At 30.0% G+C, this 25,966-nt stretch overlaps 2 protein-coding genes and 2 long non-coding RNA genes across 36 annotated transcripts; 1 reads left to right on the forward strand and 3 right to left on the reverse strand.

The window, feature by feature from the left end:
* Nucleotides 1–718: 718 nt before the first annotated feature.
* LOC123200581 (adenylyl-sulfate kinase, chloroplastic-like) lies at nucleotides 719–23,849 on the reverse strand. 32 transcript variants are annotated; one of them, XM_044615836.1, is made up of 5 exons: nucleotides 23,503–23,849; nucleotides 10,023–10,131; nucleotides 9,581–9,628; nucleotides 8,663–8,761; nucleotides 719–982 (listed from the first exon to the last, which is right to left on the reverse strand). In XM_044615836.1, exons 2-5 carry the CDS (start codon nucleotides 10,029–10,031, stop codon nucleotides 809–811), a joined length of 330 nt encoding a protein of 109 aa, XP_044471771.1. In that variant the 5' UTR covers nucleotides 10,032–10,131; nucleotides 23,503–23,849; the 3' UTR covers nucleotides 719–808. The 32 variants fall into 32 exon arrangements, 11 of the variants coding, with proteins under 11 accessions (XP_044471771.1, XP_044471773.1, XP_044471769.1 ...); XM_044615838.1 differs by lacking the exons at nucleotides 10,023–10,131; nucleotides 23,503–23,849 and adding exons at nucleotides 1,076–1,181; nucleotides 10,212–10,444 and having other exon boundaries at nucleotides 9,581–9,670; XM_044615834.1 differs by lacking the exon at nucleotides 23,503–23,849 and adding an exon at nucleotides 10,212–10,444.
* On the reverse strand, nucleotides 2,064–2,754 carry LOC123200586. The gene is made up of 2 exons (XR_006498635.1): nucleotides 2,429–2,754; nucleotides 2,064–2,344 (listed from the first exon to the last, which is right to left on the reverse strand). It is a non-coding gene; the product is annotated as an uncharacterized LOC123200586 (long non-coding RNA).
* Nucleotides 3,538–5,833, forward strand: LOC123200590. Of its 2 annotated transcripts, XR_006498643.1 has the most exons (3): nucleotides 3,538–3,893; nucleotides 4,205–4,386; nucleotides 5,316–5,833. It is a non-coding gene; the product is annotated as an uncharacterized LOC123200590 (long non-coding RNA). The 2 variants fall into 2 exon arrangements; XR_006498642.1 differs by having other exon boundaries at nucleotides 4,205–5,833.
* Nucleotides 12,389–18,444, reverse strand: LOC123200289 (receptor-like protein 13). Its single transcript, XM_044615429.1, has 9 exons — nucleotides 18,026–18,444; nucleotides 17,505–17,666; nucleotides 17,236–17,373; nucleotides 17,089–17,163; nucleotides 16,674–16,829; nucleotides 16,423–16,569; nucleotides 15,271–15,417; nucleotides 13,027–14,547; nucleotides 12,389–12,879 (listed from the first exon to the last, which is right to left on the reverse strand). The coding sequence occupies exons 1-9, from the start codon at nucleotides 18,363–18,365 to the stop codon at nucleotides 12,389–12,391; spliced, it is 3,177 nt and encodes a 1,058-aa protein (XP_044471364.1). The 5' UTR covers nucleotides 18,366–18,444.
* Nucleotides 23,850–25,966: the final 2,117 nt, after the last annotated feature.

Here is a 25,966-nt window from a genome sequence, read left to right on the forward strand (position 1 = left end):
AATAATTAAATAGAGATTTATGAGTTTATTGATATAAAATAATAGAATAACACATGTTTGACCTCATTTAGAAATATGTATTTGTCAATCTCAAATTGACTAAATTTTTAAACCTTTATATGGGCTAAACTTTAAATATTCTAATAGCTACTTTCTCTCTTCCAACTGTCTTATCTATGAATTCCCACACACAGGGCTTTTGAAAGGCCATTATTTTTTTTTTTGGAAAAAATTAAGCTTATAATGCAATCATACAGTCAAAAGGAAAGCAATGAAAAACACACCCTTATACTAATTGCATTGAGTTAAAATTGGGAATTCGAGAAGGGTCCAAAATTTTAAGGCAAGATTTAAACAAATAATGTAACATTAAGACGTTTCTCATTATTTTTATGAAATTGTCACATAGAACCACCTTAATTAAAATTTTATTATATATAGAAACTCCTTTTTGGTCAAACTTATGTATAGAAACTCAAAAAGCTACAAATAGTTTACATATAGTCACGTCACTTATGCATACATACTAATCAATAAACATAATATCAATGATAAATATTGTTGTTGTAATCAATCATTATAATAATAATATAAGTTTCATCATTATAATGAGATTTTGATATTGAAAATTTAATTCTCAAAATATGATTATTGATATTGATTATTTTCTAATTACAATTATTTTAAAATCTCTGTTATGATCCTCAATCATAAAAAATGAAGAAAAAATCTTTAAATTTTCTATTATGATAATCTCTCCCAATAATAAAAATTAAATATTCTTACAAGTAACATATGAATGCATGTATTATGCACAACCAATATCAAGTGTTTTTTGTTTGACTTGTATCTTCTCCAAATTGTGAAGAAAGGTCAACAACACAAAAATAACTGCATAGAGCAAATGAAGAAATGACTGCAGCAATACTTTATCAAATATGAATGGCATTGTATCACCCTTCTTCCATGATGAAACGAGAGCCTGCATTTAATAGATTAATAGGATCAAGATCATCAAAATTATATTCTCAACTGTCACAAATTAGGCATATGCCATTAGAACGTCATCACATGCCTGATATCTTTACATTTAAATTGATTCCAAAACCTGATTCAAAAATAACAGGACCATGTCTGAATCTTGCAGCTTTGCTGCACCTTTTGAATGCTGTCATTCATCACTGATCATAGTAAAAGATAATGGTCAAGGATTATACAAACATAACTGCAAATAATTTTCAATAATTCACTGATGGGAGATTTCTATGAAATGCCAAAACAGAATTTTTAACTTGCTTGAAAGGGCTAGAATGCTGGAGCTCTAGTGATTATAACATAATAAAATTTAAGTAGCAAAGTGGGTTTTATATATAATTAACAGAAAAAAATATTTAATGGCTTCTGATTAGCAACTTTGAGTAGCAGTTTTTACAGGCAATGGTCTACCTCGTTGTATTTACCACCACCTCACATGAGACTTTGTCTGTTAAACATTTTCAAACACCAATATCAAGACAATAAGGAACATTATACTGTGCTACACTCATAAATTGCAAAAATGGAAGAAATACAATAAGGAAATTATTGTAGAAAATTAATATGAAAAAGCAATGTCAAGACATGAACCATAAATGAAAGTCTCCTATCAATAACAATAATATTTAAACTTTCATTCTCAGAACAACAAAGGTGGCAATACATTGGTTGTCATTCTCATTTATGTTCAAAAAACACAAACTAGAAGCCAAGCTGTCTATGAATCTTTAAAAGGAAGATAAAGGGCGTTAATATGGACCTGCCTGTTTCCAAAAATAAGATCAACGACACCTCTTAATTTCTCTTCCTGACAAAAGAGTTGGAGTCTAAGATGTGGAAAATATGGACAAAAACTCAAAAAGTAAGCATCAGTGAGGCATTTAAATAGTCAACAAGGCTAACATGAAGGTAAAGGCACAAATAGCAAAGACTGATTAATTTATTAATTTTCAATGAGTGTATACCCAAAAAAAAAAAAGAGAGAGAGAATGGGGAAACAAAAGGAAAAGACATGCCAAAACCTGTGATACGTCTTAATAGCTATTATTCATATGATAAAGCATCCTTAAAATATAAGAAATGATTGATTAACCAATCAAAATACCAGTAATTATACATAAAACATTGCCTCTATATCATGTCAAGAATTCAAAGGTTCCTTTACATCATAATTTAAAAAAAAAAAAATTAGGAGCAAACCTTGGCCATAGTCCATATTAGCGACCAGGGTTTACAAAAAGGTAAGAGAACAATAAAACCACCAACCCAAATAATAGGATTGACTTTGATGGAACAAACCTGCAGAAACCTAATAAAAGATAAAACCCCCGCATCAAAATCAATCAATGCTGAAGCCTAAAAGAAAAAAAACACATAAAAAAATAGGATTTACCCATTTCTGTTCGATTCCCAGTCCGATATTGTCTCTCATCGTCGTCGGTTGGTCGGTCGTCCTCTCAATTCGTTGTTTGGTCTCCGTCGGTCAGATTTCGTAAATCCTCGTCGTCCGTCGATCGTCCGTCATCTTGATTATCGTCGCACAATCTCATTTGTTCCTCTCAGTTGGTCGCCAGTCTTCACTCGGTCGTTTTTGGTCGGCGATTTCATGAGATTTTAGGAATAAGGCATTGGGTTGGGAGAGACTGGACTGGAGCTGGAAAATGGAAACCTTGTTTGGAGAAGTGGAATGGAAATTGAATTAGATATTTTGATTTTGTAACAGAGTGAAACGGCAACGTTTCACACTTTATTTAAAATTTTTTTATAGCTTTTGACCTAAACCAACGTCTTTCTGTGCACACCAAACGACGACATTTTGAAGCAGAAACGAGCCACAAAGTTTAAAGTAAAGCTCAAATTAGAATTCGAAAATTATATATAATGTTAAGACTTGTTCAAATTGAGCCTCTTAATAAGCTCAAATTGCTTTGACTTAAAAAAGGTTTCCATTTGAACTGAGGTAATTTTGTTTCAAAAGTCAAATTAATTTGATTTAGTTTGATTCGAATTTGTTTAATTTAAAATCAAATTAAATTCAAGTCAAATTATTTGGATTGAGTTTAACCCCTCTAATTCAGGTTCAACTTAATTTCAAGAATTAGACCCTTGATTTAACTCGTTTTGAATCCATATTAAGTCAAACTTAGCAAAATCAATTTTTGAGACTGAGTCAATTTAATTTAAATCCAACTCTATCAATTTTAACAAATTTATAAGTTTTTTAAATAAAAATTTTAAAAAGTTCATGATTAAAAGTATAAATTTATTTAATTATAATGAAAATATAAATAATTGATAATTAAAATCGTGAGTTTTTTCTTTCAAATTTTTTATTATAGTTTTAGTTTTTCGTTAGTTCTTTCCCCACTATGATATTGCTTGGTCATAGAGACAAATTCATCAAAGTTTATTTGGGAGGATTTCCAGGCCCACATTGATGATGCGTTATAGTCTCTGGAATTATTACATTACAACAAGTGCTTTTATACAAAGAGTGGGGACAACCCACGTGGAATTTTAAACCGGATTGCTTCTCTCCATTACGCTTCCAAGTTCCAAGTTTTAAAAACATGTCGTGTGAATTCCTTGCAAAGATATTCTAATTACCCAATCTTTGCATTCTTTATGCGTGTTTTAATCCAAATCTCTCTGGATCCTTATCAGAATTTCAAAACAACAACCATTCGAAGAATTGAGAGTTGTGAACACAACATTTTTTGGTGAGGTTCCATATTCAATGGGGAATTCCTTACCAACTTAGGGTATAAGATCTTGTAGTTTTTCAGAATTGATTCCGCCTTCACTTGGTAATCTTATCAAGATTACTCATCTTTACTTATATAACAGCAAATTTTCAGGTGAGTTGTCGATTGCCTTTGGAAATCTTTCTTCTTTAGAAGAATTGTACATTTCTTTCAACGATTTTTCAAGTCATGATTCTCTTTCATTGTCATGAATGACCAAGTATGTTAAACTTACTACTTTGATTTATAATTGCTGTGCTTATGCTGCTTCATGGTACCATAACTTGCTGCTTGAAAAAAATATTACTCAAATCAACAGGTAACTTAAGCTTGTAGTTAGATATGAGTTCTATAATCAACCATGAAATAATGGGATTGGACTGTTTGTATGACTGAATTGTGGTTTACATTCAATTTGGTTTCAGGGATTATGAGTACTATGAAGAGTTCAGTGTCTAAACTGAAAATCAAAGTAACAGGCATTGAAATCCTTGACAATGATGCAAATAAGCTGCAAGTATTCAGTTTTATAGCCGTTAAAGCGGCTACGAATAACTTTTCGAATGATAATAAGCTTGGCTAGGGTGGATATGGACCTGTGTACAAGGTAATACTTGCAGATTGTTACATGTTAGGAACTGATTTAAGAGTTGCAGCTGATGCCAATTATGGGGCTGTTCATGATATTCTTAAACTATTGGGTTAATAGAGTGTTTTCTTTAGAAGAGTAGTGGCTTAATACTGAAGGGACAAGAAATAGCAATAAAGAGGTTTTCAGAAACTTCTCATCAAGGACTTAAAGAGTTCAAGAAGGAAGTTGAGCTTACTGCAAGGCTTCAGCATGTAAATCTAGTACTAGTCTTGGGAATTTGCACAAAAGCTTGGATTTATGCACCTTTGGCATGCCACTTTATGTTTCCCACCGTCCTCTATATATCCTTATTTGGGTTCAAATAGCTTCTCTAAGTGCAATACTAAAAAATGAATTATGTATCTGCAAATTCTGACAAACGGTATCTTTTAGACTGAAAAAAACGTGTTTGAATCATTGAAGATACTCAAAGATTTTTATATTTGCAAGAATACTCAAAGTTTACAATAGTTCATATAGACTTAAAGGTCAACAATATTTCGTTGTATAACGAAATGAATCCCAAAATTTCAAATTTTGACATGGCTAGAGCTTTCAAAAAAGATGAATGCAAAACTAACCCAGATGGCATTGCTGGAATATAGTAAGTAATTCATTTGCCTAAGTTGATATGTGACAAGTGTCATGCTTGAATAATGGCCTTTTCTTTGCTATGCTGAATTGCAGTGGCTACATTCCTCTTGAATTTGTAAGAAAAGGTGTATACTCCATAAAGTATGATGTTTATAGCTATGGAGTTCTTCTGCAGATCATTAGTGGCAAGAAGACTGCATGCTATTATAGCTCCAGTGAAACTTTAAACCTTGAGGAATATGAAAATAATTTTTTTATACTAAAATTAGAAGACAAAATTTCAGTCTGATGTAAAATTTGGTATGTTTCAGGGGTATGAGTTGTTCAGAGAAGGTGAAAGCATGAAGTTTTTCGATTCATCACTGGATGATTCTTCTTCTCCATTGAAACTGAAGAGATGCATGCAAGTAGCTTTACTATGTGTTCAGGAAATTCCTGCGGATAGACCTATCATGGTCAGAATTTATAACATGCTCAAAGGTGAAAGTGCTAACATCCCTTCTCCAAGGAAGCCTGCTTTTTCTGTTTAAAGAGATGAACATGAGTCTAGTAATTGCACCTTCAAGGAAAAAATATTTTCAGTCAATGATACAACAATTACTCAACTTGAGCCACGATGAGTCGAGGGCTAATCTTCAAAGATATTCAAGTAATTGTAGATTCTTTATTATGTATGGCACTACCTGTAAAACACTGTTGTAATTGCTTTGATTCCTGGTAAGCAGAGGAGAATGCAGGGTTCCAACGAGATAGTCAGGCTTTTCATTCTTTTATTTTTTGTCCCATGTAATGTTACAGAGAATTGTTTAATTTTTTTTTCACCCTTAAAGTCTGTTCTGAAGAGTTAATTTTTCTTTCTTATGCTAAGATTAAAACTGTTCATACCAATGCCAAAACATTATTTTAATATACATTTGATATGCACAAAATTGTCCTCACGTTTAGGAGAAGTATATGGACCACGTGACTTGGTGGATAAATTCTTCATTACACTTAAATAAATGTAACAATCAACAGGTAGAATATGAGTGACCTTCGGTTAAACTAATATAATCTATATGCAAATCAGGTGTGACTTATTGTAAACATACTACCTGCAAGTACACATGTAAAGTATTTGCCAACTAAGGTTCTCATATAAAAGTATCTACCAAATAAGGTTCTCATATAAAAGCTGTATCATAGTGTATATAAAAGGAAATAATATAAGTGATGTAAAACAGAGTAAGCTACGATTAAGAGCTTAGTCAAAAAGAATACACAATAGTCTTTCTTCTTCTTGTAATCTAATTTATTCAGAGCGAAAGGTTTTCTATCTTCTGTCCATAGTTTTTTCTGTATTGAATTTTCCATGTAATTCTTTCATCTTGCAGCAGCTGTGATGACAAATGTGTGGTATATCCTCAGAAAGTTGCAAAAGCATTGCAGCAAGATGCCCTAACTGCACTGCAGATTCCGGGAACTCTGGCAGGTTAGACTGGTTACTACAAGCTGAAGCTCTTTTCTACACCCAGAATTAATTACCCTGTTGATGATTTAACCAACATCGGTCAGGATTTGTAATCTGGTGAAATCTTAGAGTAGACAAAAAAAGGTCTAATTTAAATGCAAGTATAATGATCCATGAATAAATTTTTTTTTTTTTTTCTGAAGAATTAAGCTTATAATGTAATAATAAAGTCGAGGAGAGCAACAAGATGACTAAATAACTTTCCTAAAACATGGCTATATTATTTGTCTCCAATCTAATTTGAAAAACTTGCATTGAGTTAAAATTTGGAATTCTAGTCAAACTTACGTATAGATTCTCAAAAAGCACCAGTTTACAGATAGGCATATCACTTATATATACATACTGACCAATAAACATAATATTAACGAAGAATTTTTTGATGTAACAACTATATTTATTGCTTATTATAATAATAATATAAATTTCATCATTATGGTAAGAGAGATTTTGATAATGAAAATTTAATTCTCAAAATATAATTATCAATATTGATTATATAATAATTACAATTATATTGAAGTCTCCATTACGATTCTCAATCATAAAACAATGAAAAAAAATTTTTATTTTCTATTACAATAATTTCTTTCTATAATAAAAATTAAATATTGTTACAAGTAACATATGAATGCATGTATTATGCACAATCAAAATTAAGTGTTTCATGTTTGACTTGTATCTTCAAACACCTTCAAATTGTGAAGAGAGGTAAACAATATAAAAATAACTACATAGAGCAAATGAAGAAATGACCGAAGCATTACCGTATCAAATATGAACAGCATTGCATCGCCCTTCTTCCATGATGAAACAAGAGCCTGCATTTAATATATTAATGAGATCAAGTTTCTGAAAAGGACACTATCTTTATCAGATAACCCAGGTTCTGAAGCATCAAGCAATGTTGTCCCAAAAGGGTAATCAAAATCATATTCCCCACTGTCACAAATTAGGCACATGCTATTAGAATATCACAACAGGACCATGTCTGAATCTTTGAGCTTAAATGTAGAATGAGCAATGCTATGTGTACCCATTTTTGGTACACAATTCATACACATAGTGATGTGTCATCATGTAATTAGGTGATTTTAAAATATGTGTCATCATATGATAAAGAAACATCCAATCACATGATAACACTTTATCTGTGTACATAAATTGTGTATTAAAAATGGGTATACATAGTTTTATTGATGTAGAATATCATCACATGCGTTATATCTTCACATTTAAATTAATTCCAAAATCTGATTCAATTTTATACACATAACAGGACCATTTCTGAATCTTTCAGCTTTACTGCACCTTTTGAATGCTGTCATTCATCACTAATCACAGTAAAAGATAATGGTCAAGGATTATACAAATATAACTGCCAATAATTATAACAGGGTCAGAAACTTGTAACAGGGACTCTAAGATATTGGATGAAAACTCAAAAAGTATTCATCAGTAATGCATATAATAGTCAACAAGGCTAACATGAAGGTAAAGGCACCAACAGCAAACTAATTATTATATTAATTTTCAATAAGAGTACTTAAAAAAAAAAAAAAAAAACCAGAATGGGAAAACAAAAGGAAAAGACATGCCAAAACCTGTGATACTACTTAATTGCTATTACTCATATGATAAAACATCCTTAAAATATAGGAAAAGATTGATTTACCAATAAAAATACCAGTAATTATACATAAAACTTAGATTCTATATCATATTTTCTTCTATATGAAAGGACTGGAAAACTTAGCTTGTAAATAATCATCAATTATGCCACTGTAAAAGCAAAAGGCAAGTGAAGCTGATGTGCATGGTTAATTGGTTATTAAATTACAACTCCCTCTAAGCTCCCAAAGGACACAACACACCACCAATATACATATAAAAATTGATGTACAATAGAAAATAATAAGACCAAAGAAATAAAACTACTGTTAAGTGAGGAAATTTCTTAAATATTACCCATTGCTCAATTCTAGAAGCAAGATTATGAATGCAAAATTGACAAATCGAATACTAACAACATTTTTAAATAATCAAATTCTTCAGAGTATCAAGAAAATTAGTGTCCAGCAGGACCAGTACAAATGCCAATAATTAATTCATACATATAAAACGTATTGGAAGGAACATCAAACAAACCTGAACCACTGAGACCAGTAATCCATATGACACATCCCTCCTGTTGAAGTAACTCTTGCCTATCAATTTTATCCACCAAGATGTTTGTCGACTTTCCAACTGTAGATATATGTTTTAGATAGTTACCTAGTTTGTTAGAAATCTAAAAAGGCACATGAGAGCAAAAATTACACATTGCTGGACCAGAATTTTACAAACGTGGTTTATAAAATATCATTTCCACTAAAAGAGTAATTAACATGTATGCAAATCTCTAAATTTTAAAAGCAAAAAATACAAGACACATTTAATCAAAATCTTGGTTATATTCACATTTTCAATCAATTATCAAGAGAAACAAGAAATTTAACCCCCCAAATATCCAAATACAGCCTATAAAACCAAAAGACGCAATGCGCAATAGTCCCAACAGCTATCCGGAGGCACATAATTGCTCAAAAACATTTATAGGCATACCACAATGGCAGGAACTATAATAATCATGTATATCTGCAGCAACTGGCTAGAAGCATAAACCTTTTAATTTGAAATCCCTAATCATCTTAGCATACTTCTCATCCAAATGCAGAGGCTAAATAAATATCACAAGAGTTTGTTCAAGAATTAAATGAAGTGCCCTCTTCGAGCTTCACTTCCCTAAAAATAATTCAAAGGACAAAACAATGAATACCTTCCTACAATACAGGTGCTTCTCTTAAATAAAGGACACATGATAATAACATATACAGTCCTTTAGAGCACGAAATAATGTGAATCCAATACTAGCAAGAAAAAAAATCCTGATTGACAGTACTCCTCAGAATAACAACAAAGGCAGTCATACATTGGTTGTCACTCTCATTTATGTTCAAAAAACACAAACTAGATGCCAAGCTGTCTATGAATATTTAAAAAAGAAAAGAGGGTGTTAATACGGACCAGCTTGTTTGCGAAAATGAGAACAACCGGACCTCTTAATTTCTCTTCCTGCCAAAAGAGTCAGAAACTTATAACAGGGACTCTGAGACACTGGATGAAAACTCAAAAAGTATGCATCAGTAAGGCATTTAAATAGTCAACAAGGTTAACATGAAGGTAAAGACACCAACAGCAAAGCCTAATTATTTTATTAATTTTCAAAGAGTGCCCAAAAAAACAAAAACCAGAACGGGCAAACAAAAGGAAAAGACACGCCAAAACCTGTGAAACGTATTGATAGCTATTATTCATATCATAAAGCATACTTAAACTATAAGAAAGGATTGATTAAGCAATAAAAATGCGAGTAAATATACATAAAACATTGCCTCTATATCATATCAAGAATTCAAAGGCTTCCTCTACATCATAATTTAAAAAAAAAAAAAAATTAGGAGCCAACCTTGGCCATATTCCATATCAGCGACCAGGGTTTACAAAAAGCTAAGAGAACAATAAAACCACCAATCCAAATAATAGGATTGACTTTGATGGAACAAAGCTGCAGAAACCTAATAAAAGATAAAACCCCCGCATCAAAATCAATCAATGCTGAAACCTAAAAGTTAAACACATAAAAAATAAGATTTACCAATTTCTGTCCGTATCAGTCGAATATTCTCTCTCATCGCCATCGGTTGATCAGTCGGATTTCGTCTCTCCTCTTCGTCCGTCGATCGTCCGTCATCTTGATTATCGTCGCACAGTCTCGTTTGTTCCTCTCAGTTGGTCGCGCTCGCTCGGTCGCTGCCAGTCGCCGATTCATTTTTTGATTTTGTTTGGAGAAGTCGAATGGAATTTGAATTAGATATTTAGATTTTGTAGTGTGGGAAACGGCAACGTTTCACACTTTATTTACAAATTTTCATGTCTTTTAATCTAGTCAAATCTCCTTAGGTGCACACCAAACGATGTCATTTTGAGGCAGGAACAAGCAGCTCGATTTGACTTCCACAAAGCTTAGATTCAAGCTCTAGCTAAAATTTGAAAAATACACTAATTGTTTAGAGTTATTCAAGTTGAGCCTTTTTAAGGAGCTTGAATTGCTTCGGTTTGAAAAGGTTTTCATCCAAATTGAGTTAATTTGGTTTTAAAAGTTAAATCGATTTGATTTAGTTCAATTTAAATTTATTTAATTTAAAATCAAATCAAATTCAAACCAAATAATTTCACTCTTTTTTTAAATCGAGTCAACCTTTAGTTACATTGAATTAAATTCCTCATAATTTGAATTCGACTCAACTTTAAAAACTAGCTCACCTCCAATTTTAACTTATCTTGAATTTAAATTAAATCAAATCAATTTAAACTAATTTTTGATATTAAGTTAATTTGATTCAGATCCAACCCTATCAGTAACAACAAAATTATAAGTTTTTTATGATAAATTTAAAAATTTATAACTCAAATTATAAATTTATTTAATCATGTCAAAAATATAAATAATTAATTATTAAAATTATCAAAACAATATTTATAATATTTGGATATTTATTTTTTCATTAATTTTTTCTTATTAAAAAAGTGTTTTTTTTAATGCTTTCGGGGCCGCTGTGATATCGATCGGTCATAGACTCATAACTAAATAAGTACTGTCAACTCAAGCATTTAATATAAAAAAAAAAAATTCCTGAGACAAATTCATCAAAGTTTATTCGGGAGGATTTCCTGAGACAAATTGACGGCCTAGACCTTTCATCAAATAAGATTGCTGGCAAAATACCTAGAAGAATAGATTCATTGCAAACCTTGAACCTTGCCAACAAATAAGTTCTCTCGTTGCCCATATGGTTTATCCAGTGCTTCATTATGTGTTCTCCCCTAGTCTTATTATTCTTTAAAGTCAAATAAGTTGCAAGGGCAATTCCCAGTTCCACTATTGCCCATATGGTTTATGGAGTTGATGATGCAACAAATTCTCAAGTGGTAGCCATTTGATGACATTGGCTTGACGCTTTCAAATTTCATTCCTCGGAATAAATGGCTTCAGACTATTGTTTGTAATTTTTGTCTGACAAGGGAAGGATCATGCTTGGGTAAAAGACACCAGGGTTAGAATAATTGAACTTTACAATATGCTGGGTCAGAAACAAGAGCATTACGTATTTTTTAGGTCCTAAAGAAGCTCATATTTTGAGAAAAAAAAAATTATTGTTAAGAATATCAGCACACAAAGGGGTGTGTTTTGATAGTTGTGGAATAGCTGAGGAGAAGCAGTAAATTACAATAGTTAACAGATGTTGGTCTTTAATAAAACGGAGCGCACCAGCTGAAGCATCACACTGTCGTTCTAAAAATTGTTAAATTACAATAGTTAACAGATGTTGGTCTTTAATAAAACGGAGCGCACCAGCTGAAGCATCACACTGTCGTTCTAAAAATTGTTATTGAACAGGCTTGCTTGATAAGAAGATTCTCAATACTCTCTCTCTCTTGATACTGTTTAAACACTCTCACTCTCTCGACTGCTCTTTTGCTCAAGGAAGAACATGCATTAATGTTTTTTTGTTGAATATCGATAGACTTCCATTTCTTAGTAAGTGATGAGTAGATTTTTATGTTCTGACTAATAATGCCATAAGAATTTGACATCTAAAATTGTTTATGCATCAATCTATTTGTATAGATTTAATAAACTTTAAAAATCAGTACAAGATTTTTAGTTTCATTTAAATGGTTCAATAAATTTATATTATCAATTGACAATAAAACTATATATTGAAATATAAAAATTGGTTTTCGAACGTGTAATATTATATATAATACAATTCAACAACGAAATTGTCCAAAAGAGTCAATGACAAAATAGTAGCAAGAGAGCATCCATGTCTCTATAAAATAAAACCAAGTTCGTCGCCAATATGGGTTTACATACAAAATTACAGCCATTGCTAATAGCACAATTATGTAGGTCACCACAAAACTTATATAGAAAATATCCATGTCAACAATATCATTATCATCTTCTATACAACTTGTTGAAGCTTTTAGTGCCAACGATGATGATTCCAATGGGTTGCAACTTTTGTTCAATGACAATCCACAAAGAAAAGGATTTCCTTCATAACTACTCTTTTCAAATGTTGCAAATTGTCTAATCATTTCAGGTGTTTTGCCAGACAAATTATTATATGCCACACTGAAAACAGACAAAGTATATATCTCTACTAGTTCAAGGGGAATTTTTCCACTTAGATTGTTATGGGAAAGATCCAAACTTTCAATTTGTTTGAGATTTGAGAATGTTGTTGGGATTGATCCTGTCAAATTATTATGAGAAAGATTAAGAGTATGAATCCTAGTAAGATTTCCAATTGTATGAGGAATTTCACCAGACAATTTATTGCATGAAAGATCAACTCCAGACATAAATCTAAGGATTCTTCCTTTATAAAAGTATGATATACCTTTTGTTGTGATTTCTATAGATTCTTCACTTCCCCTTGGAAGCCATTTTGGACTACCAAAAGCACCTCCATCATCAAAGGCAAAAGTTAAACTTGTATCATTCCCATTTCCTTCATAGAGGGCAGTAAAATATAAGCAAGAAGGAATTTCACCATGAAGATTGTTTTTTGAAAGATCTATTAAGCGTAGCTCTCCCAAATTGCATAATTGAGTAGGTAACTCACCTTCAAGATTATTGTTACTTAAAATCAGGTAACCTAAAGAAGAGAGTTTCCCAATCCAACTTGGAATATTCTCTTTTAAGAGGTTATAACTAAGATCTAGGACTGCCAAGACAGAATTATTAATGTAGAAAGTATCTTTTAGACATCCCTCTAATCTATTTCTTGACAAGTGAAGTTGTTTGAAGCTTACAGAGCCAAAACAAGGTGGTAAACTTCCAGAGATATTGTTATTTGAAAGGTCCAAAATTTCAAGATAATTCAATTGACATAGTTCCTTCGGAAGTGGACCTTCAAGTTGATTACTAGGCATCACTATATCACCCAAAATTGATAGATTTCCAAACCATCTTGGGATCTTACCTGAGAGATGATTATCATTGAGATATAATACTGCTAACGAGGAGCAGTTCAACAAGCTTGTTGGGATCTTTCCACTAAAATGATTTCCACCCAAGTGTAACCAGAACAATCTTGTCATATTCAGATTATTGGAGAAGATGTGACCTTGCAAATTATTGTTTGATAGTGAAAGTAGTTCTAGTGAGAAACAACCCATGGTTAAGTGTTCAGGTATTCCACCAGATAAGTTATTGTTGGATAAGTCTAAATCTACCAATGACTTCATATCACCAAAAGAAGATGGAATGCTACCACTGAAATTATTTCTAGACATGTTTAAAGATATTAGGTTTGGTAGTTTTGCACCGATATCTTTTGGAATTTGTCCATGAAAGAAATTGAAGGATACATCTAATGTTAAATTCAAATTGGCCTTAAAAGGCACATGAAAAGTTCCTGAAAGAGAATTATTAACTAGATAAAGTGCTTTCAATTGGGTATTGTTATGCAATAACCAATAAGGGAAATTTCCACCCAAGTTAATGTGAGAGAGGTCAATGTATTGCAAGTCATGTTGATGATAAAGAAATTTGGGATAAACACCAACATTTCCATAACCAGACAACGTTATGAAATTTAATTGAAACTTTGGGATCAAGGAATCTGACATGGTCTCCACATATAATTGGTTATTTTCACTCTCGAAATCTTTGAGGTTTGAAAGGTTAAAAAATGAATTAAGTGAAACTGGTATTTGAAAAAGATTGTCTGAAATGTAAAGAGCTTTGATGGATGCAAGATCCTTCAGGGGAGACAAAGAGATGTTTCCAGTAATTTGATTCGAAGAAATATATAATTGTTGAAGTGAAGTCAAATTTGCAAGACATGAAGGTAAGGTACCCCATAAATTATTGTCGGTAATATCCAACTCTTGCAAATGAACCATCTCACACACACCTGAAATAAAATATGTTATTTTATTATGATGATATATAATTTAAAAATTTATAAAAAATATTAGTAAATCTAACTTTTAGTGATTTTAATATTATTTACTGTTTATTATCTTAAATTCATCAGTTAATAAATACAATTGATCTTTTAATACTTAACATAAATTGTTTAAATATTTTATTATTGTAGTAAACATGGTTTATTGTCTTTTTTGTCACCTTTTCATTTAAGTATAATTTATTAATAAAAGTGATTTTTAAGTTAATACAAGAAGCATGTAGATAATATTTTCCTTTAATTGATGGCCAAAAAACTTACTCCCGCCTTAGGTTTAGTGTATCGCCAAATTTTATCCATTAATTAAAAAACTCAAATACCTACTCATTGAATGTCAATGTGAATATATTCTATCAAATATAAGGGTAATATAGAATTTTAATATATGTTATAAATTATATTATTATTATGTTTATTTTTTTAAAGATGTAGGGTCAATAATTAATTAACCTTGTTTCTTTTTAGTTGTCTTCTATAGAAACTATTAAGAGATTTTTTGCTTTTTTTTAAGAAGACCTTGTTACTTTAACACTTGAGTGATGGTCAGAGATTTGCTAAAAGTGGGTATTAAACAAAATGTTCTAGATGAGCATGGGACTTCAAGTGACGCAGCTATTGGAGAGAAACAAAGAGTAGGAAAAGATGTCTTTGAAGAAGCAAATTACTAACCTTGATCATATAGTGTGCCATTGAGTCCACAATCAGACAATAATAATTGCTTGAGAGAAGTTATTGGTCTAAATATTTTAGAAAAGCTGTTGTTGAGAGTGCTCCAATCCATGAACAAACTTTCCAAATTTTTGAAAGCGATTGGACCTGCAAATATTGACATAAATGTTTGTGAATTTTATTGTTCGAAATATAGAAATTTAATAAAATATAATTTTATTAAGCTTAACTGCACATTCTACTTTTATATATATAATAATAATTCTAAACATGATCAATCTTATTTCCACACATTTTTTAATATACGATTGGATATAAAAATAATATGTTATCATATAATTAGATTTTACTTTTTTTTTAATTTGAAATTACTAATTTACATGATGATACATCATATATGTATCTAATTATACACTCAAAAGTGTATGTACATAATTTTATTATAATAAATATTTAAGCAATGGTATGTATATATACTTTTAATACATTAGTAATGTGTTATTATATAATTATATATTACTTTATTTTTAATTCATAATCATTCAATCACATAATAACATTTCATTTATATATTTAATTATATATGTGTGTGTATATGTAATAATACTAAACACGAGCAATCTTATATGTATACATTTTTAAATATATGATCGAGTATACAAATAATGTGTCATTATGTGATTAAATATTATTTTATTTTTAATTAAAAATTACTTATTCACATGATAACACATCATTTACATATCTAATTATCTATTCAAAAGTTTATACACTTAATTTTGTTATAATAAACATTTTTATATTTTTAAATACTTAACGAGGCGGACTTGAATAGTAAAAGCCTGATCAATTAAAATATAACTATTTAATCTCATTTTTGGAACTACATATCTACAGTATTTTCAGAAAAAGAAAAATAATTTTTCTATATGTATACAAATTAATATTTGATCTCATTTTAAGAAACATTTCATTTTTATATCTAACCGGAATCTAAAATTTTCTATATGCATAAGAGTTTTTTTGATAACTCATTCATCAATAACAACAATAGAAGGTGTTTCATCCACAAATTCAAAAAAAAATTAATATCTAACTTGAACTTGTGTGATATATGAATTAATATATAAATAAAATTAATCTTGAATTTACCTTGATCATATGAGAAGCCATTGAATTCACAATATTCCATTGATAAATGTTTCAGCGAAGAAATAGTCGCAACAATTTGTAGAAAGCTTATATGGAGCTTAGATCCATCCAACCACAATTCTTCTAAATTGGTTAAATTGTGCAACTCTGTTAAAATAGTGAAACATATTTAAAATGATGCTAGATAATTAGTAATTGATAAATTAACGGTTATTTTGTATTAGCATTATAACTTTAAACTTATTTCTTACCTCGAACAATGACTGTTCTATTAAAATTATTATATAAAAGGTCGAGTATCTTCAAAGATGGGAATGAATTTAATGTTGATTGTACAAAAACACTTGCATCGCTGGTTTCAATATCATATAGATAGAGGATATTCAACTTCGTCAAACCTCTATGATCTGCAAGTTAAAATATTAAATTCACAATTAACAAACTTCAATTTAATACCAAGAATTGAACTTTAAAATGTATTTAATGTTTAGTGACATTTAATTCAACTAATAAATGAGATTAAAATTCATTCGCATATATTACAAATTATAGAAAAAAAATTATACCTTTTTTTACTAGTGGGAGCATAAAGATTTATTAAACACATTTTTTTCTTTCATAAAAGGAATTAATATTAACTTCAAGAATTGTGTTTAATGGTTTTACCTTTGGAGTTGACAAATTGGTCAATGTTATTCTCCCCCATGTTCAACTCCTCTAAGTTTTTCAAGGAATATAATCCTAATGATAATTGAAATATAATTAATTAAAAAATTGATAATAAGAAGACATGACAAAATATATCATACTTACCTTCAATATCAACACTTCCCTTCAATCCAACATCCATTAGACTCAAAGATTTTAATGAAGAAAGACCACCCAAAGATGATAAGATGTTGTTATTGAAATTGTTGTGACTTAAATCTAGTCTCTCCAAGCTACTCAAACCTGGAAATAGTCAAACAATTTCACAAGATTAAATTGTTTCATATATTTATTTTTAAAGGTTTAATTATATCATAAATTCACAACAAAAAAAGAAAGGTTGAAATTATGGAAATGAGAAGCTTATTAGTTACCTTGAATATTAATAATCCCATTCAAATTATTCTGACTTAGATCCAAATATTTTAATGAGGAGAGATCAGTTAAAGATGATAAAATGCTATTATTGAATTGGTTGTAGTTTAATACTAGCTCCTCCAAGTTTCTTAACTTTGATAGCCTCTCAAAACCTGCAACTACTCAAACATTTTCAAGCCAATAAATTGTTTCATGTATATAATCATATAATTTATCACAAAATATAGAAAATATGAATCAATAAGTAAAAATCAAATTCCAACATTAATATTTTTTAGGACATTTCTCAATATTTTAAATCAATGCATACAAATAATAAATGTTGTTGGCAAGTAAAAATTTGAGTTTTTAAGCAATTTAATTGCAAAGGAGAAATTTATGAGGATTTATTTTTTAATAAAAAGAATTCATTTTATTAAAATCACATGATACTAGATGGATGCAAAGAAATTTATGGACAAATAAACATGATGCTAATTGTAGAAATAATAAAATTCAAAGGAGAAAGACAATTGACCTTCATTCTCAATACAACCACCTATGTTATTGAACCTTAAGTTCAAACTTTGTAGTTGTTGGAAGGGAGAAAACAATGATGCATTTAGGTACCAGCTCTTTTCCAATTCTGATTCGAAATTTGCATAAAGATAGAGTTGGATGACTCTTCCAGTGATGTCATCACACACAACCCTTTTCCATTCACAGCAGTTTGAATTCTCCACCCAATTGTAAGAATTGACATAATTGAAAAAAGACTTAAGTTGTAGAAGAGCAGTTCTCTCTTCATCCCAACACCCCTCGCCCAAACAAACCAACTTTATTACTAGCAACAACATCAAAAGCCACTTACAACCCATTTCTTATCAGAATAATAAACTATAGAATGCTAGCTCTTGTGACTCACAACACATTGTCTTCACTCTATTTATAATGCAATGAGATCACTCTATCCACCTATCCATATTTGTTAACTAAGGCAACTGTCTAGCAACTTTTTATTTTTCTAGAGTATTATAGACGTAACCTTATTTTCCAAAATCTCTTGACTTAGGCAACTCTGCAACTTTTTTCTAGAGTGTTATGAACGTAATCTTATTTTCCAAAATCTGTTAACGTAGACAACTCTGCAACTTTTTTCTAGAGTATTGTGAATGTAACCTTATTTTCCAAAATCTATTGACTTAGGCAACTCTGCAACTTTTTTTTAGAGTGTTGTGAACGTAACTTTATTTTCCAAAATTTGTTGACTTAGGCAACTCTGCAACTTTTTCCTAGAGTATTGTGAACGTAATCTTTTTTTTCAAGTTGATGTAATTGGTTGATAACTATACATGTTATTGTTATTTAAGTTTAATTTAATTTTTTTTAATTTTTACAGAAACATCTCTTGGGTACTTCACAGTAATATTTAACATTCAACCCTGATTAATCTATAAAAACATATAATCTCAGTTGTATTAATAAAAATGATATATTATTAATTTCTTCAATTAATTTAGAGTCTAAATTAGTGTATCATCTTCATAAAAACAACTTGAAACCTGATTAATCTATGCATGTTTTGTATTTATTTCAAAGACTTTAGAGTCAATGTAAATATCTAAAGTTTTTATATATGGTGATATTTATATATCAAATATTTCTATGACATATAGTGTATATTATTTCTTTGCTCTTTTACTATTACGTCTTATTATTTTTCATGAAATTAACTCATAGCATCCACCATAGTTAAGTTTAAGTAGACTTAAGTTTGTTTTCAAAGAAATATCTATCCAGAAAATATTTAATGTGAAACTAACCCAATTTCCAATCATATATTGTTAATTAGTTAAAAGAATCAGATGGAGAATTGGTTGCAAATCAATTCCATCCATTAATAATAGAGAGACTTATTGCATGATAAGATACAATTTGGAATTCCAAAAGCAAGTAATCCACCCTTATAAATTATGTAAACTTTTTTCATCCATTTCATTTTTTATTATCAATTTATCTTGAAAAAATAATACAGGATGTTTCCTCAATGATGTTATGAGATCTTTGATTTTTTTTTTTGTAATTACTAATGAGTATTTAATGATTTGAATAATTAGATGAAGATTTATGAGTTCATCGATATGAAATAATTGAACAACACATACTTGACCTCTTTTCAAAAAGATGTATTTATCAGTCTTTAATTGACTAAATTTTCAAACCTTTATATGGGCTAGACTTTAGATATTTCAATAACTATTTTCTCTTTTTTCTTTTTCTCATTGTTCAAAATTCTCATTGTTCAAAGTTTCAAATTTATTGACGTAAAAAGAATGCAAAAGACTTTAGATGTTCCAATATCCAACTGTCTTATCTATAAATTTCCACAAATATAGTGCTTTTGAAAGGCCATCATTCTTTCTTTTTTGAGAAAAATTGAGCTTATAATGTAGTCAATACAGTCAAAAAGAATGCAATAAAAAAAAGGCCCTTAACACTAATTGCTAAAAGTTGGAATTTCGAGAGGTTCTAAAGTTTTAAGGTAGATTTAAACAAATAATACAACATTAGGACGTTTTTGAATGTTTTTTTTATAAAATTATCACATAAAATCCCTCTTACTTAAAATTTTATTATAAAGTCAAAACTTATTCTTAGTTAAACTTATATATAGACACTCAAAAAGCGACTATCTGATTACAGATAGGCATGTCACTTATGCATACATATTGATAAATAAACATAATATGAATGATAAATATTTTTGTATTGATCATTATAATAACAAAATAAGTTTCATTGTTACGGTAAGAGAGATTTTGATAATGCAAATTTAATTCTTAAAATATGATTTTTGATATTAATTATATATTGATTACAATTATATTAAAGTCTCCGTTATGATCCTCAATAATAAAAAATTAAAAAAAATCTCTAAATTTTCTATTATGATAACCTTTTTCTTTAATAAAAATTAAATATTGTTATAGGTAACATATGAATGCCTGTATTATGCACAATCAATATCAAGTGTTTCATATTTTACTTGTATCTTCAAATACCTACAAATTGTGAAGAGAGGTAAACAATATAGAAAGAACTACATAGAGCAAATGAAGAAATGACCGAAACATTACTGTATCAACTATGAACGGCATTGCACCGCCCTTCTTCCATGATGAAAAGAGAGCCTGCATTTAATATATTAATGAGATCAAGATCATCAAAATTATATCACCCACTGCCACAATTTTGGCATATGCTATTAGAATATCATCACATGCCTTACATCGTCACATTTAAATCAATTCCAAAACCTGATTCAATTTTGTACACATAACAGGACCATGTCTGAATCTCTCAGCTTTGCTGCACCTTTTGAATGTTGTCATTCATCACTAATCATAGTAAAAGATAATGGTCAAGGATTATGCAAACATAACTGCAAATAATTTTCAATAATTCACTGCTGGGAGATTTCTAGGAAATGCTAAAACAAAATTTTTAACTTGCTTGAAAGGACTAGAATGCTGGAGCTCTTGTAATTATAACATCATAAAATTTAAGTGGTGAAGTGGATTTTAAATATAATTAACCAAAAAAAAAATTTAACAGCCTCTGATCAGCATCTCAGGGTAGCAGATTTTACAGGCAATGGTCTAACATTAATTTACCATGACCTCACATGATACTTTTGTCTGTTAAACAATTTCAAACACCAGTATCAAAGTATCCACATTTATAAATTGCAAAAATAGAAGAAATACAAGAAGGAAATTATTGTAGAAAATTAATATGAAAAAGCAATATCAAGACATGAACCATAAATGAATGGTCTCCGATAAATAACAATAATATTTTAACCTTTTATTCTCATAACAACAAAGGTGGCAATGCATTGGTTGTCATTCTCATTTACATTAAAAAAACACAAACTAGAAGCCAAACTGTCTATGAATCTTTAAAAAGAATAAAAAGGGTGTTAATACGGACCTTGTTTGCAAAAACTAAAACAACACCACCTCTTCATTCCTCTTCCTGCCAAAGGAGTGAAAAAATTATAACAGGGACTCTAAGATATTGGATGAAAACTCAAAAAGTATCCATCAGTAAGCATATAAATACTCAATAAGGCTAACATGAAGGTAAAGACACCAACAGCAAACACTAATTATTTTATTAATTTTCAATGAGCATACTTAAAAAAACAAACAGAATGGGAAAACATAAGGAAAAGACACGCCAAAGCCTGTGATACTATTAAATAGCTATTATTCATATGATAAAGAATCCTTAAAATATAGAAAAAGATTGATTTACCAATAACAATACCAGTTATTATACATAAAACTTTGCTTCTATACCATATTTTCTTCTATACGAAAGGAATAATCGAATACTGACAACAGATCATTTTAAATAATCAAATTCTTCAGAGTATCAAGAAAATTAGTGTCCAGTGGGACCAGTACAAATGCCAATGATTAATTCATACACATAAAACGTATTGGAAGTAACATCTAACAAACCTGAACCACTAAGACCAATAATCCATATGACATATCCCTTCTGTTGAAGTAACTCTTGCCTATCAATTTTATCCACCGTGATGTTTGCCGACTTTCCAACTGTAGATATATGTTTTAGATTGTTACCTAGTTTGATACAATTAAAGTTAGAACTGTAAAAAGGCACATGAGTGCAAAATTTACACATTTCTGGACCAGAATTTTACAACCATGGTTTATAAAGTATCATTTCCATTTCTCTAAATTTTAAAAGCAAAAAATACAAAACAAATTTAATCAAAATCTTGGTTGTATTCACATTTTCAACCAATTACCAAGAGAAACAAGCAATTTAACCCCCCAAATGTCCAAATGCAGCTTATAAAACCAAAAGATGCAATGCAAAATAGTCCCAACAGCTATCCGGAGGCACATAAAACATTTCTAGGCATACCACAATAATAGCAACTATTATAATCATGTATATCTGCAGGTACTAGCTAGAAGCATAAGCCTTTTAATTTGAAATCTCTAATCATCTTAGCATACGTTTCATCCAAATGCAGAGGCTAAATAAATATCAAAAGAGTTTCTTCAAGAATTAAATTAAGTGCTCTCTTCCAGCTTCACTTCCCTACAAATAATTGAAAGGACAAAACAATGAATACCTTCCTACAATACGGGCGCTTCTCTTAAATAGAGGACACAAGATAATAACATTAACAGTCCTTTAGAGCACAAAATAATGTGAATCCCATACTAGCAAGCAAAAAAAATCCCTGATTGACAGTACTTCTCAGAATAACAACAAAGGCAATCATACATTGGTCGTCATTCTCATTTATGTTCAAAAAACACAAACTAGATGCCAAGTTGTCTGTGAATCTTTAAAAAGAAAAAAGGGTGTTAATATAGACTTGTTTGTTTGCAAAAATGAGAACAACGACACCTCTTAATTCCTCTTCTTGCCAAAAGAGTCAGAAACTTATAACGGGGACTCTGAGATACTGGATGAAAACTCAAAAAGTATGCATCAGTGAGGTATTTATATAGTCAACAAGGCTAACATGAAGGTAAACGCACCAGCAGCAATGAAAGTACCCAAAAAAAAAAAAAAAAACCAGAATGGGGAAACAAAAGGAAAAGACATGCCAAAACCTGTGATACGTCTTAATAGCTATTATTCATATGATAAGGCATCCATTTAAGAAAAGACTGATTAACCAATAAAAATATCCGTAATTATACATAAAACATTGCCTCTATATCATATCAAGAATTCAATACATCATAATTTAAAAGAAATTACGAGCACACCCTGGCCATAGTCCATATTAGCGACCGGGGTTTTACAAAAAGCCAAGAGAACAATAAAACTACCAATCCAAATAATAGGATTGACTTTGATGAAACAAAGCTGCAGAAACCTAATAAAAGATAAAACCCCCGCATCAAAATCAATCACTGCTGAAACCTAAAAGAAAAACACATAAAAAATAGGATTTACCAATTTCTGTTCGATTCTCGGTCGGATATTGTCTGTCGTCGTCATCGGTTGGTCGGTCGTCCTCTCAGTTCGTTGATTGGTCTCCGTCGGTCGGATTTAGTCTCTCCTCATCTTGATTATCGTCGGACAGTCTCGTTCGTTCCTCTCAGTTGGTCGCCATTCGCTCGATCGTTGCCGGCCGCCGATTTTAGGAATAATGCACTGGTTTGGGAGCGGCTGGAGTGGAGCTGGAGAATTGAAACTAGAAAGCTGATTCAATATTGTTTGGAGATGGAACACTGGAATGGAAATTGAATCAGATATTTTGATTTTGCAATGGAGTGAAAGGGCAACGTTTCACATTTTCTAAAAATTTTTAATGTCTTTTGAGCAGGGTTTGTTATAAATAATATTTTATTCCCACCACCGAGGTAGTTTATTATCTTATTTGGTAAAAAGTAAATATAAATAATTATTATATTTTTATTAAAAATAATAAAATAACATTAAAATATTATTTTATTAAAATCTTTTAGATATAATTATTTTAAAACATATATCATATTATTTGTTATATAAATTAAAGGTAAGAGTGTTTTAATTATAAAAAATGTAATCTATTAATGTTTAATATAAATGTGATAATCTGATTATTATCTACATTACTTATAGATTCGAATTAAGCAGGTTTAATCTTAAAATTCAGATTGATTTGATTTGGCTCGGTTTAAATATTTTTAATTCAAAATTAAATCAAATTCAAACCGAACAATTTAGTTTGTTCTTTTAAATCGAGTCAACCTCAATCTAGATCAAGCTAAACTTCTTTTAATTTACATTCGACTTAATTTCTAAAATAAGTTGACCATTTGATTTTAACTTATCTAAAATCTGAATTGAGTTAAACTGAGTTAAACTAATTTTTGAGATTAAGTAAATTTGATTTCGATCCAATCTGATTAATAATGACAAAATTTTTTAATAAAAAATTAATAATTAAAAGTATAAATTTATTTAATTATAACAAAAATATAAATAATCAGGTCATAAAATAATTAAAATAAATATTTATAACCGTGGGTATTTTGTTCTCGTTATTTTTTTTATTAAATACTTTTCTTTTTAATGTTTTCTCCGCTGTGATATTGCTGGGTCATAGACTCATAGCTAAGTAAATGCCGTCAACTCATGCATTTAATGCAAAAAAAAAAATTATAATCAGGAGACAAAAAATCGAAGTATATTTGGGAGGATTTGACCTACATTGATGCCGTGTCACAGTCGAATTAGAATTAGTGCCTGGAAACAAAGAGCGGGGACAACCCATGTGGAATTTTAAATTAGATTGCTTCTCTCCATTCAACTTTTAAAAACATGCCATGCGAACTCCTTGCAAAGATATTTAAATTACCTAACCTTCGCATTTTTTGTCTGCATTTTAATCCAAATATTTTTGGATCCTTACCAGAATTTCAAAGCTAGGATCGATCTGGGAAAATTGCTGGTGTCCAGGAATCCTGATGATAGTGGAATTGGCGCATCAGCAATTGCTGTTGTTGTAAATTGTTGAGATTCTTGCCAACCAGCTTTTCTATGTTTCCAGGAACAGCAAAATGATCATCCCCAAGAAGCCTGCTTTCTGGGAACAGACTGATGAAAAGAAAAGGCTACAAGTTCAGAAATATTTTCGGTTGATGTTGCATCGAATGCCATTTGACGACATTGACTTGACGCCTTCAAATTTCTTTCCTCGGAATAAATGGCTTCATTGTTTGTAAGTTTTTATTTGTCCAGGGAAGGACCATGCTTGGCTAAAAGAGACCAGAGTTAGAATAATGGAACTTTACAATATTCTGGGTCAGAAACAACAGCATTGTATATTTTTTAAGTCCTAAAGAAAGCTCGTCGTCTTAATAACATTTCTTTGATTTTAAAGTGACTTTTAATTAAGAATATGAATGAAATAAGTTTGAGTGGCTAAGGTTGTATAATTGTAAGCTTAGGGAGAGAATAAAATGGGTATGAAGTTGGAGTCTTGGGTAAAAAATGTTATTAAAAAAATGAGGATTCAAAGGCATAAATGGCTAACATAATTCAATAAAATTGTGTGCACATTTTTTTCATATAAATTAAATATATAAATTATATGTCATGAATGATTTTGAATTAAAGATAAATAATATTCAGTCACATAATAACATATCAAATATATACTCAAATTATGTATAAAAAATATATGCATATAATATTACTCAAAATAATTAATCTTTAAAAAAAATGTGGCCGAACTTCTATTTCCAATCATTGTTTTGATCTTTGATATTGGATCCGGTCCACCTATGTTGGGTTGACCAAATCCATTAGGGTTAAAAGATAAAATTAACCTTTATATATATGAAAATGACCTTTTTACCATTGACAATTATTGAAATTAACTGTGACTCTCTCTTTTAATATAAATGAGCGTAACTTTTATTGGGATATT

This window comes from Mangifera indica, chromosome 17 (genome assembly GCF_011075055.1).
Source record: "Mangifera indica cultivar Alphonso chromosome 17, CATAS_Mindica_2.1, whole genome shotgun sequence".
NCBI lineage: Eukaryota > Viridiplantae > Streptophyta > Magnoliopsida > Sapindales > Anacardiaceae > Mangifera > Mangifera indica.